The 12,520-nt window shown below is 50.7% G+C and overlaps 1 protein-coding gene across 1 annotated transcript in view; it reads left to right on the forward strand.

Annotated features, from left to right (window-relative positions):
* Positions 1 to 1,095: 1,095 nt before the first annotated feature.
* SLIT1 (slit guidance ligand 1) overlaps positions 1,096 to 12,520 on the forward strand; it is a 174,788-nt gene continuing 163,363 nt past the window's right edge. The window contains exon 1 of the mRNA XM_027528881.1: positions 1,096 to 1,567. Within this exon, the coding sequence (XP_027384682.1) occupies positions 1,371 to 1,567 (197 nt within the window). The 5' untranslated portion in view covers positions 1,096 to 1,370. The remainder of the gene's footprint in view (positions 1,568 to 12,520) is intronic.

A 12,520-nucleotide genomic window follows, 5' to 3' on the forward strand; every position in this document is an offset into this window, starting at 1 on the left:
AACAACTCTCCTTGATTTGGGGGAGGTCCTTATCTTTTCTGAGTTGAGGTGAATTCTCTCTCCACTTGGATTTCCTGTTCATCCTGGGTCCACACTGGTCTTAACAGCGATCCTTCTGTGACGGGATCATTTTCATCTGTCTTTACAATGGAGGAACCTGGTGTGAACCCACTATGATATTTGCAGGATTTCCAACCCCTATTGATATTCTGGGAAGCCAGCATTGCCTAGTGGGCAGAAATAACATCTCCCAGTGGCAGTGGCAGTGCCACTGTCCAAATCAGGGTCACTCTCATTCTGGGGGGAGTTAACTTCTGCACTCCCCTTGGAGAAGTGGGGTTGCTGCCATCTTGTCAGAGAATGTGTTGAGGGAGGGGAGGAAACTTGCTTGGCCTTTGGCGTTTGTGCACTGACCGCCCCCATTTCCACCCCCTCCGCCCCCCCCCCCACACACACACAGAGTCTGGTTCTCCTTTTCCACTCTTAAGGTCCCAGGCTAAGTGATGTAGGTGACTCAGAGAGGTCACCGGGGGCTCGGGAGCGTCCTGTCACCAAGAACTGAAAAAGCAAGTCTGGTGGGGCCCTAGAGCCGTTTCTGCCGTCGGGGAAAGCTCGGCTGTCGCCTGGGGAAGGGGGTCCAGGCTGCAAAAGAAGATCCCCTCCCCCCACTCTGGACCAGCAGCTGCGGTTGTTGGTGCCGGGTGCCTGCGCCCAAGTGTGTGCATCCTCGGCGCGTGTGTGTGTATGTGTTTGTGTGTGTCTGTGTGTGTAAAGCTGGCGAAGGTCGGGACGTGACAGGTCGAACTGTGGGCCCCTCACTCCCCCGCAGTCCGTGCCGGCTCTCGGATGTTCCACCTTTGAAACTGTAAGCCCGCTCGCAGCCGCAGCGGCGGGCGAGTGGTCGTCGGGAGGCGGAGGCGGGGGCGGGGAGGGGGCGTGGGGGGAGGGCGGGGAGGAGTCTGGCTCTGGTTATGTGCTTTTCGATTGATGGATGACTGCTGGGTGGGAGCGAGCGTGCGGGTGTGAGTGTGTGTGTGTATGTGTGTGTGCGCGGGGTGCGTGCGCGCGCGGGGCCTGCCCATTTTTCTCCTCGCAGCAGTCAGTTGGGAGCTGGAGGGCGGGAGGGAGACGCAGGCGGCGAGAAACGGAGAGCAGCCGAGCGCCCTCCGCCTAAGGCGCGCTCCCTCTGTCCGCGCACAGGCGCCGGCGCTTGGAGGAGCAAGGTGCCACCCAGCCCGCAAGGGCGCAGCGTACAAGCTCACGGTCTCCTCAGTGGCTCTGCCACGGGACTGCACCTGGAGGCCACCCCGGACGGGGATGGTGAGCGGCTGCCGCCGTCTGGCACGGAAGCGGGACGCGGTGAGGGCACCATGGCGCTGACACCCCCGAGGGGGCCCTCGGCGTTGCTCGTCCGGCCCGCGCTCTGGCTGCTGCTGTGGGCAGCCGCGTGGCGCCTGGGTGCCACCGGGTGCCCCGCCCTCTGCACCTGCGCTGGCACCACGGTGGATTGCCACGGCACCGGGCTGCGGGCCGTTCCCAAGAACATCCCGCGGAACACGGAGCGCCTGTGAGTATGGCCCCCATCCTTAGCCCGCGGGGAGCGCGGAGGTTGCCTTCCCACCTCGACGCAATTCAGGGCCAAAGATGGGGGCAGGACCGTCGGGGCCTGGGCTCTGCAGCGAATAAAGAAGTCAGTGCCTGCCAGGGGCCAGGAGCCAGGAGCGCTGCCGTTTCCCTTTCTTGGGATTCGAAAGGCGCTTGTGGGGCTGTCAGCTCCCATCCTCACACCTGCACCCTGAGCTCAGTATCGCAGGCCTTCCCACTGCGCCAGCACTTGGTTTCTCCAGGGTGCCTGTGAATTGGTGCCAGAAAGCCTCGCTGGCCCCCGGAGGGACGTGCCTCCTGCTCACCATGCACCGTGGCTCCTTCTGGGCACATGGGGCTCGGTCTGCGTTCTGAGTGGAAGGTGTGCCTTTGGGCTCTGAGGGCTTGCAGGTTGCTGATGGGCAGCAGGAGGGGATGGAGTTGAAGTTTCTAGTCCTCCTCCCCCCCACCCCCCGCACCTGCGTTGCTCCCCATTGTTTGCCCCAGAGCCTTTAGAATTTTTCCCTTGCAGATGGGAGGCATGGTCCCCCACCACACATCCAGCCATCCCCAACCCAGACAGACAATGGACTTGAGGAATTGGGGTTTGAGGCTTGGGATATTTATATTCAGCACCCAGAGAGGGGAAGATGTGACCTGGACCAGGAGTCCGTGAATAATGCTGAGAGGTCAGGAACTAGGAGTGGGAGACACGAGGTTAAAGACATTGACCGTGACAAGTCATAAAAGAACATAATTTCTCTTAGCCTGTTGTCTCCCACTTCTAAATTCTTGAGAAAACTCAGCCCGTTCTAGACTGGCTAAGCTTTGTAGTGCGTGAGTGGTTAGCATGTGTGTATGTGGTTAGCTTGCATGTGTGTTTATAGACCTATCTAATTTGTTTTCCCCAGTTATCTTGCAGAATGTGTGTGTGTGAACTCCTGGATCTGTGGGGTCACCCCAGCCATTCGCACGAAGCTGGGAGAATCTCCATGTCCATGGGCAGCGTGTGTAGGTTTTTGGTCTCATGCGGGGCCTTTGTGCTGCTTGTAGAGGTGGCTGCCTTGGGAGATTTTTGAACTGGCCTTGGGAGGAGGCTGCCAGCCCCTTTGAAACCCGCCTTCTTCTCACACTCCTGGGCCCCTGCAGTGGCTCTTGAGAACTTGGAGCGTATTTTCATGACTCTCAGCTGGTCAGAGGCAGAAATCTGACCCTGGGGAGAACAGTCTCCTGGATCAAACCCTGTACCAAGGTTAACAATGAGCACATTGGCTGAGACTGAAAAATTCCCGTGGAGGGTTCAGAGAATTTGCAATCTAGATGCAATCTAGATGGGAATCGATGCAAGAGTGTGTGTGTGTGTGTGTGTGTGTGTGTGTGTGTGTGTGTGTGTGTTGTGATGCTGGGGAAAGATGCTGCATCAGGAGAGGCTAGAACAAACTGACGGATAGTCCTTGGGGATTCTGTGTGGTCCTGGAGAGGAACAGAAGGTCCGAAGTCTGTCTAGAGGATCCCCAAGGCTGCAAGGTCACCTCCACACCCATTCCCTCTGGACCTCCTCTCTGTTCCTTTGCCTTGTCCTTTGGGCATTTCTCTTGTAGCTGTTACCCTGGTAGCAGCCTAGGTCTGAGAATTTTAGCCCCTCTCCTTTGCCTTTGGGTCTGACTCTTGAAGTCGTCTCCTTTCTTGCTCTCTCTCCACCTTTAGTTTTGAGGACAAGGTCTGTTCTAACTTTTATGAACTCTTGAATTCTTGCAAATCAGAATGAGATGTAAGTGAAATTTCCTGGTGTCAAGTCAGTCATTTGCTGTGTGACCTTGGGCAAATTACTTAACTTCTCTGAACCTTTGTTGTTTTCTATCAGGAAAAGGAGGCTGTTGATACATAAGATCTCTGGTTCTTGTGAGGACTGAAGATAATGTGTGGGAAGTGCTTGGTACATTGTGAGGCCTGCTAAATGAGCGGCATCTTCATTATGATAGGATCAGGAGAAGAGTCTTGTTACTAAAGTCAGCAAACATTTAGGGAGCCAGTAGCTGCCCTGGGTGTAGAGGCTCCAGCTGGGAGTGAGCAAGCCCCTGCTCTCAAGGGATGTACCATAGAGAGGATGGGGCAGGGGACACGGAACTGTAAGCTCTGGCAGCAGAGTGGGGTCATGGGGGAGCTTTGGGATTAGAAGGCCTTTTCTCAGGTGAAGGAGGTTCTCAGAGCATAGACTGTTTTATGAGGGTACCTTGGGACCCAACAGTGATTGGGTCAGATTTTGCCAAGGGGAGGGGCAGGTGGCCCAGACAGGGAATGCATGAGCAAAAGGCCTACAAATGTGAGTGTGCCTGGCCTGCTGGGCAAACAGACCAGTTTTGCTCTGGGGCTGAAACATGCCGCGTCCAGGGGGATGTGATGGGACTTGAGGTTGGGAAGGGTCAGGAAGGCCTATCTCTATCTGGATTTTTCCTTTAGAAACTTCAGGGTTGGGACCCAGGAGTGAGTTGTCAGGTCTGAACCTTGCTATGTGCGTGACTTCTCAGAGTGGGAAAGGCTGTGAGAGCTGAGGGAGTCTGTGTTTTCAGCACACAGGCCGCGAGAGAGCCATTTGAAGAGGAAAAGCACGTCCTGAAAAGAGGCCTTGGGCAGACTCAAAATAACTGTGGCAAATGCTCTCTCTAATCAATATGGGTGTCATGCAGTATCAGAGCCCGAAACAGCGGCTTCTTCCGAGGCTGTGAAATTTTTATAGACCGCAGCTGTGCATTCGTTTGTCTTTTGTCCTCCGGGCAGTTTCTCTCGCAGCCTGTGCAGCCCAGCAACTTTATGATCATGTATTCCATACCTCAGGGTCCAGCCTGTCTCCTCACGTGGGAAGAAATTGTCATTGGTTTGCTGCAGGGACTTCTGGGAAGAAGCTGAGCAGGCTCCAGAGCTGTTGAGGAAATGGGTTCAGCCAGAGGGTCTGTGGGCCGGTTGGGCTGGTGGGGAAGGGATGCTGAATAATTTACTGCAGAGGAACCAATTGAAATCCAGGGCAAGGCTGGGGGTGTGGTGGAGGAGGCCTGGGAGCTTGTCTCTTTGTAGGGCCCAGACTCAGAGGGACCCCGTCACGGCCACTATTGTTTTCTCTTCCACTCAAGGACCTTGGCTTTCATTTTTTATTAAAAAAATCTTTTGGACTAGAGTGTTTCAGACAGTGTGCAGTGCGCGTGGACCCCACTTCTCCCCTCGACACTGGACACTCCAGGCTTGCCACTGATGCTCCTTGTGGGTGTAGGAAGCAGAGAGGAGAGACGCTTGAGGATGGAGAGAGGGCCCTGGGAAGGCCTGCCGACTTCCGTTTTCCTCCAGGTCCAGCACTTTGGGCCCTGGGGATCTACGTTCCTGCCTTCCTCGATGAGTTCCCTTGCCTCCTAGCCAGTCCATCCTCTGCCCTAGCTCCCTGCCAATTGCCAAGGCCTGGGAGGCCCTTGCCTTCTCCCAGTTTAGCCGCCTGTGTCTGGAGCCTCCTTCACTGGGGGTGGGTGGTTGTGACCAAGGAAGACTGCCTAGGGCACCCTCAGACTTACTGTCTGGGAGCCTGTTTGGAATTCCAAATAGTGATTGGGTGGTGGCTGCAGTGAGAGGGCTCAGAGGGCCAGGCAGGAGCCATGTCTGCCTCCGGGGCTTGGGCTATCTGGCAGGACTCTGGTCTCCTGCACTGGAGAGCCGCGGTGTGCAGGGGATGTCGGCTCCTGGTGAGGCTCGTGTCTCTAGTAGCAGGCGTGCTGGGCTTATTGCTGGGCTCCGAGGGACTGATGGTGCTGCCCGGTGTTGCCACTCCATCAGACCCGAGACTCAGTTTCCCCATCTGTAGAAGGGGGTGACGGCTGTGGGTTGATGGTGAGGATTAAGTGATAGCATGCGTGTAGAGGACCTGCAGGCTCCCTTGGCACATGTTGGGTGTCTTACGGTCCTTCTGCCTCTGGGGAAAGTGACACCTGCTAGCTCTGGGTTTTTACCAGACTTCGCTTACTCTATGTGTGTGAAAGTGCTCTGTAATTCAAACATTAGGCGAGCTGATTGTTATTACTGGAGAAGCTCAGGCTGAAGGCTTGAGGGTTCAGATGGGGCAGGAGGGAGTGTAGGAGGAGACAAACATTTGAGTGTTGGCCAGGCTGCATGCTGGATTCTGGCTCTGAGTGCTCCTTCTCTGGGCCACCCCACGCCCCTTAGGATTTGGGGTGCAGGTCAGTGTCCGGCAGGGCCTCTCTGCAGGGTGGACAGCTCTGAGGCCAGCTTGCTTAGCTGTTTAGCCCCTCTCTGCCATTCAACAGCTGTGGGGACTGTGGGCAGGTTATGGGGTTTAATTCACTCACTCAACAGATAGCTGTCTCTTGAGTGTCTGCATGGTGCCGAATGAATAGTCCCCGCTGGAAATTGAAACCACCCCTCTCTCTCTGAATTTAGTCCAGCAGGGGAGATGGAGATGAATGACACAATATGAGAAGAATCACGTAATCACAAACTGGGATAAGTGTGACTTCTGAGACTCCCATTTCCTCGCCCATAAGATGAGGGTGATGACAGGACCTGCTTCTGAAGGTGGTCCTGAGGGTTGAATGTGGTGATGCTGGGAGAAGCACTTTGCACTGGGCCTGGCAGATAGCAAGTGCCCAATAAATGGTAGTAGTATTATTGTTATTAGGGTGACAGAGAATTGCAGGGCTGTGAAAGGAACTTGAGCACCACTCGATGCTGGATCCCAGCACAGCCCTACTCTCTCATCAGGCATCCTCCGGGGGCTCTGGATCCCCAGGGAACACTGATGGACATGGAGACGGGGCTGCCCCTTCTGTAGTGTCCCCTCCCTGAGGCAGGAGGCTGGCTGTGGTGCCCCAGGCTGCCCGAGGCTGCCAGCAGGGGTGGCCGTGCTCTTCGGGGGCTGGCTGACGGGCGGCAGGCGGGGACAGGCAGCCCCCACATTATTGGGAGCAGACGGGAGCTTGGCGGAGTTGCCGCCTCCAGTTCTGTGCAGGCATTAGCAGCTCGGCAGGGCTCTTGCTTAATGGGATTTTCTTCCCAAATGCTGTAATTATCGCCATACAAATACTTATTACCCAGAGCAGATGACGGCCGGGCTTTGGGCAGTAGCCAGGAAGCTGGGATGTGCTCGGGGTGGAGAATTGGCTCCTCTTTTTGAGCTCGAGACCCCCCTCCTCTTCTTTCTGGATCCCAGCCTGCGGCGGACAAACAGCTGTTGGGCACCTGCCGTGTGTAGAGTGTCTGGAGAGGTCCAGGGTACAGACTCACTCCTCTGGGAGCTTGCAGCCTGGAGACTGGAGAAAGGTCTGTCTGTGAAAGAACAGATGTGTAAGGATGCTCACAGGGATGCAGAGCACAGCGGGCGACCAGGGCAGCCTTGGGTGTGAGAATGGTCTGGTTTGAATTTTGGCTTCATCAGCTACCACTTGAGAAAATGCAGCCGGTTCACGAGTGACTCAATTTCCTCATCCGTAAAATGGGAGCATTTACCTTGTAGGGCTGTGACTTCAGATGAAATAGTGCAAGTAAGATGGTTAGAATAATGTTGGCATGTGGAAAGTACTCCATGGATGTTAGAGATGAGGGGAGTGAGACATAGAGGAGGAGATGAAGCCCTGCGGGAGGTGGGATTTGAACCGGGCCTTGAAGGTTGGGCAGGAATTAGGTGGGCGAGTGGTGAAGCCAGGGCAAGGGTGTCTGGGGGCATCCAGAGATGAGTGCCGTATGTTTGGGAAGGAGAGTGAGGAGCAGACCCAGCTGATGGGGTGAATGTTTGAGTTGGTGAGTTCTGAGAGGGGAGACTGAAGTAACAGGTGGGCACAGGCTACGGGAATGGGGAGCCATGGGAGGTTGTATGTGTGTAAAATTTTATATTATTATTATTATTTACTATTTAGTGATGTTTAATAAATCTACAGAGGTGTGCAGATATCACCATGGCCCAATTTTAAAATATTTCCATCACCCAAAAAGATTCCTTGGTTCATTGTAATTTTAAATTTTGTTATAATTTCAAACACCAAAGAGTTGCAACAAAAGAATATCCCTTATCCAGACTCAGTTGTTTGTATTATGCCCACTTTGCTTTATCATATGTTACACACACAGACACACACACACACTTTGTTTTCCCTGAACCATTTAAGAGTAGATTGGAGGCATAACTTTTTTCCTCTAAATATTTCAGTGTGTATTTTTCTAAGGACAGTAAGGCTATGGAAATCAGAAAATTTAACATTGGTACAATATTATAATCTACTCCATGGTTCATGTTAGAATTTCATCAATTGTACTAATAATGTCTTTTGTAGCTTTTTTTTTTTTTTCAGTCTAGGTTCAGAATCCTGTCCAGGATCACACAGGGCATCTGCTTGTCATGGTTCTTTAGTCTCTCTTAATTTGGACCAGTTCCTTAGCCTTTCTTTTTTTCGACCTTAACATTTTGGAAGAATACTAGCCAGTTATTTTGTAGAATGCCCCTCAGTTTGGCTTCATCTGCTCTTTTCTCATGATTGCATTCAGGTTACACATTTTTGCCGGAATGCTAAACAAGCAATGTTGTGCCCTTCTCAGTGGGTGATGTCAGAAGATACATGATGTCAATTTGTCCCAATATTGGTGATTTTAGCTTCAGATTACTTGGTAATTTGGTGTCTTCTTGGCTTCTCTGCTCAAAAGTTACTATTTCTCTCTTGTTATTAATAATTAATTTGCCAGCAGATACTTATACATGTAAATTTCCTGCTCATCAAACTTTCATTCACTAGTTTTAGTACCACTGATGAGAAATTTCTGACTCTGTCATTTTTTCTCTATGTATTACCTGGCATTCTACTGTAAGGAGTAACTTCAACTTCTCCATCTGTTTGTTATTTATTTGTAATAGTGTGGACTGCAGATTATTATTTTATTCATTGGGTTATAATTTGTAATAATGTTAGATGTTCAGCTGCTGCTGCTAAGTCACTTCAGTCATGTCTGATTCTGTGCGACTCTGTAGACAGCAGCCCACCAGTTGGTTATGGTGACTGTGATTTCTGACAGTGGATATTCTATCACTGCTGTGTTTTTAATTCTTTTAAAAAACACTTCTATTTTTAAAACAATCTTAGGGACTTTCCTTGTGGTCCAGTGCTTAAGAGTCTGTGCTCTCAATGCAGGGAGCCTGGGTTCGATCCCTGGTCAGGGAACTAGACCTGAGCACTGCAGCTAAAGAGCCTGCCTGCCACAGCTAAGACCTGGCACATCCAAATAATAAAAGAAAACAAAAGAAGAAAACAAAACAATTTTAGACTGTTAGAAAATTTGCAAAAATAGTAGAGAGAATTCCCATACACCCTTTATCCAGCTTCCCGTGTTAACATCTTTCTTAATCATAATTCCCTGATCAAAACCAAGAAATTAACATTGGTACACTACATTAGCTCAGACTTTATTTGCATTCCGTTAGTTTTCCCACCAATGTCTTTTCTATTACAGGATCAATCCAGGATCCCACATTGCATTTAACTGTCGTTTCTCCTTAGTCTCCTTCAATCTGTGATAATTTCTAAGTCTTTCATTGTTCTTTATGATCTTGACATTTATAAAAATAACTAGTTATTTATTTTGTAGACTGCTCTTCAGTTTGTGTTTGGTGTTTTCTGTTTTGTCAAGAATGCTACCAAGGTGATGTATTCTTCCCGGAGCATCCTATCAGAGGTGGGTGACATCGATCTGTGTCATTGCTGGTGATGTTAATCTGGATCTCTTGGTTAAGATGGTGTCTGCTGGGTTTAACCACTATAACATTATTTTTACATTTGCAATTATTAAATACTTGGAAGGAGATACTTTGAGAGTATGAAATACCCTTTTTGTCCTCAAATTCTCACCTACTAATTTTAGCATCCATTAATGGATGTTGCCTGCAACCATTACTATCCAATTTTGCTTTTCTATTTCCCTCATTCCTTCTACGTTTATTAATTGTAATTCTTCTGTAGGGAAGAAAAATCTTATTTCTTTTTAAGAAGGTGGTTTTCTTGATGGGTGCCTTGGGTTTTGAGTTTCCTGAGGGCAGGGACTGTGTCTCGTGTATCTTTGTATTTCCATCTCCTGGTGCATCATAGTTGTTTAAAAAAGATGTGTTTAATTTTTTTAAAACCTGTGGTAGGATATTTCATGATCCTGATCTTTGTTTTAGGAAATATGATCATTGTGGTAGGCTGAATAATGATCCTCTAAGATGTCCACATTCTAATCACTGGAACCTATGAATATGTTACCTTACTGGGCCAAAGGAACTGGGCAGATGTGATTAAGTTGAAGATCTTGAGATAAGAGATGATTTTAGATTATTTGGGAGGGCTCAACAAAATCATGGACTTCCCAGATGGCACAGTGGTTAAGAATCTGCCTGCCCATGCTGGAGACAAAAGAGATGTGCATTTGATTCCTGGGTTGGGAAGATCCCATGGAAGAGGAAATGGCAACCCACCCCAGTATTCTTACCTGGAGAATCCTATGGACAGAGGAGCTTGGAGCGCTACAGTACATAGGGTCACAAAGGGTCAGACATGACTGAGCAACTGAGCATGCATGCAGCAAAATCGTAAGTGTTCCTAAAGAGAGGCAGGAGGGTCAGAGTCAGTAGTGGGAGAAATATAACGATGGAAGCTAGTGATTGGACTGATATGAAGAAGGGGCCGCGAGCCTAAGAATACAGGCGGCTTCTAGATGAAAAAGGAAAGGGGGTAGATTTTCCCCTAAAGCCTCCAGAAAGGATAACAGCCCTGGGAGCATCTTGACTTTAACCCAGCGAGATTGATTTTGGACTTCTAATCCCCAGAACTGTAAGATAATACATTGGTCTTGTGTTTAAGTGGACGTCCCTGGTGGCTCAGACGGTAAAGCGTCTGCCTACAATATGGGAGACCCAGGTTCAATCCCTGGGTTGGGAAGATCCCCTGGAGAAGGAAATGGCAACCCACTCCAGTATTCTTGCCTGGAAAATCCCACAGATGGAGAAGCCTGGTAGGCTACAATCAGTGGGGTCTCAAAGAGTCGGACACGACTGAGCGACCTCACTTCACTTTGTTATAGCAGCAGCAGGCATCTACTGTAGTCCTCAAAGGGTTTGGAGGGTACCGTAGAGGCCAGGGAATGAGAGGAGGCAGACCTGGATTGAGGCTGAGAGTGCAGAAAGAGCAGATGTAACCATCATGAGTGACCCCATGGCCCAAGCCTGGGAGAATGATCTTGCAGAGTACAGTTGGCGAGGGTGACTGATCCTTGAGGAGAAGCAGTGAAATTGGCTTCTCTTCTTTCGTTTGAATTGCCAATAAAACCTACGTGAAAAAAATAACCCTAGAGGTAGGAACAGGGGAAGGTGCCTCTGTTGAGTGTTCAGACTGAAGAGACAGTTGGGAGGGTCTCCTGGGGAAGTGGAGGAATCCATGAGGGCAGTGGGAAAAAAGAATCTCCTGGGAAGCTGGTGTAAATGCAGATTCCCAGGCCTGTCCCAGAGTTGTTGAGTCAGCAGGTCTTAAAGGCAAAGGCCATTTTGGTGATTTGGCTGTGGGAGGAGCTGTGAAACACTAATTGGTGCTGGGGTTTCCTGGTAAAGAAAGTGCATCCGTTGAAGGCAGGAAGACTGCCCAAAGGGCAGCTGGAAGGGAGAGCCACCAGGGAGGAGCTGGGGAGGAGCAAGAAGCGCTTTCATCTGGATTTAATTCAGGGGTCCTGACTCAACGTTTGTGATTCCCACCTGGGCGGCGCAGTTACTGCCAAAGCTGAAGAAGGCGTTTGGAGATGGGGCGGGGGAGAGGGTTAACCGTGTGGAGAGCAGCCAGTCTGTCTGAGGACGAGGGCCAAGGAACGCTCTGGGGCTGTGACTGGGGGTCACTGGCAAAGATGGGCAGAACGGTTTCCCGGGAGAAGTGGAAGGCGGAAGCAGATGGTGGGGAGCGAGTAGGTGGTGAAGCAGGCTGCAGGAGGAGAGAACAAGCGCAGGAGCGCTGCGGGAAGCCGCTCAGAGATGTTTGCAGAGAGGCTGGTGGATGGGAGTCCCGTTGCAGGGAGAGGGAGCAGGAGGCGACTGTGGAAAGGAGGCCGAGCCCTGGGGCGAGGGGGCGGGATGGACCTATGCCAGGTCAAAGAGCAGAGGTGCAGAGCATCAGGGAGGGAGTTGTGGTGGTGTTGGTGGTCACCATCCACAGCCCTTATTTTGTGCGGAGGCTCCGACCCAGATGCTTTACTCAGCGTCCACTTTCACTCCTCATAATCGTCCTGGGAGGAAGGCATTACAATCTTCCCTCAGTATCCCGAGGGACTAGTTCCAGTACATACACCCACGCACCACCACCAAGGTACCAAAATCCCCCACACTCAAGTCCCTTGTGTAAAATGGTATACCATCTGCATATCACCTATTCACATCCTCTCCTGTAGTTTAAATCATCTCTAGATTACTTATCATTCCTAATATGAGATAAATACTATATAGTGAAGTCGCTCAGTCGTGTCCAACTCTTTGCGACCCCATGGACTGTAGCCTATCAGGTTCCTCCGTCCATGGGATTTTCCAGGCAAGAGTGCTGGAGGGGATTGCCATTTCCTTCTCCAGGGGATCTTCCCGACCCAGGAATCGAACCCGGGTCTCCTGCATTGCAGGCAGACGTTTTACCATCTGAGCCACCAGGGAAGCCCCTATTGTAAATACAATGTAAATAACATTGCTTTTTGGAACTTTCTGGAATTTTTTTTTTTAATATTTTTGATCTGTGGTTGGTTGATTTTGTGGAGTTGGAACCCCAAGAAAAGGGGGAGAAAAGCCAGCTGTACTTAACCACAGCTTCGTAGATGTGAAGGTTCAGAGAGGTGGAGCCATCTGTCCTCGGTCAAACAGCCAGCTGATAAGAGGTGCTCTGAGACTCGAGGCTCT

The sequence above is a fragment of the Bos indicus x Bos taurus genome, chromosome 26 (genome assembly GCF_003369695.1).
Source record: "Bos indicus x Bos taurus breed Angus x Brahman F1 hybrid chromosome 26, Bos_hybrid_MaternalHap_v2.0, whole genome shotgun sequence".
NCBI classification, from domain to species: domain Eukaryota; kingdom Metazoa; phylum Chordata; class Mammalia; order Artiodactyla; family Bovidae; genus Bos; species Bos indicus x Bos taurus.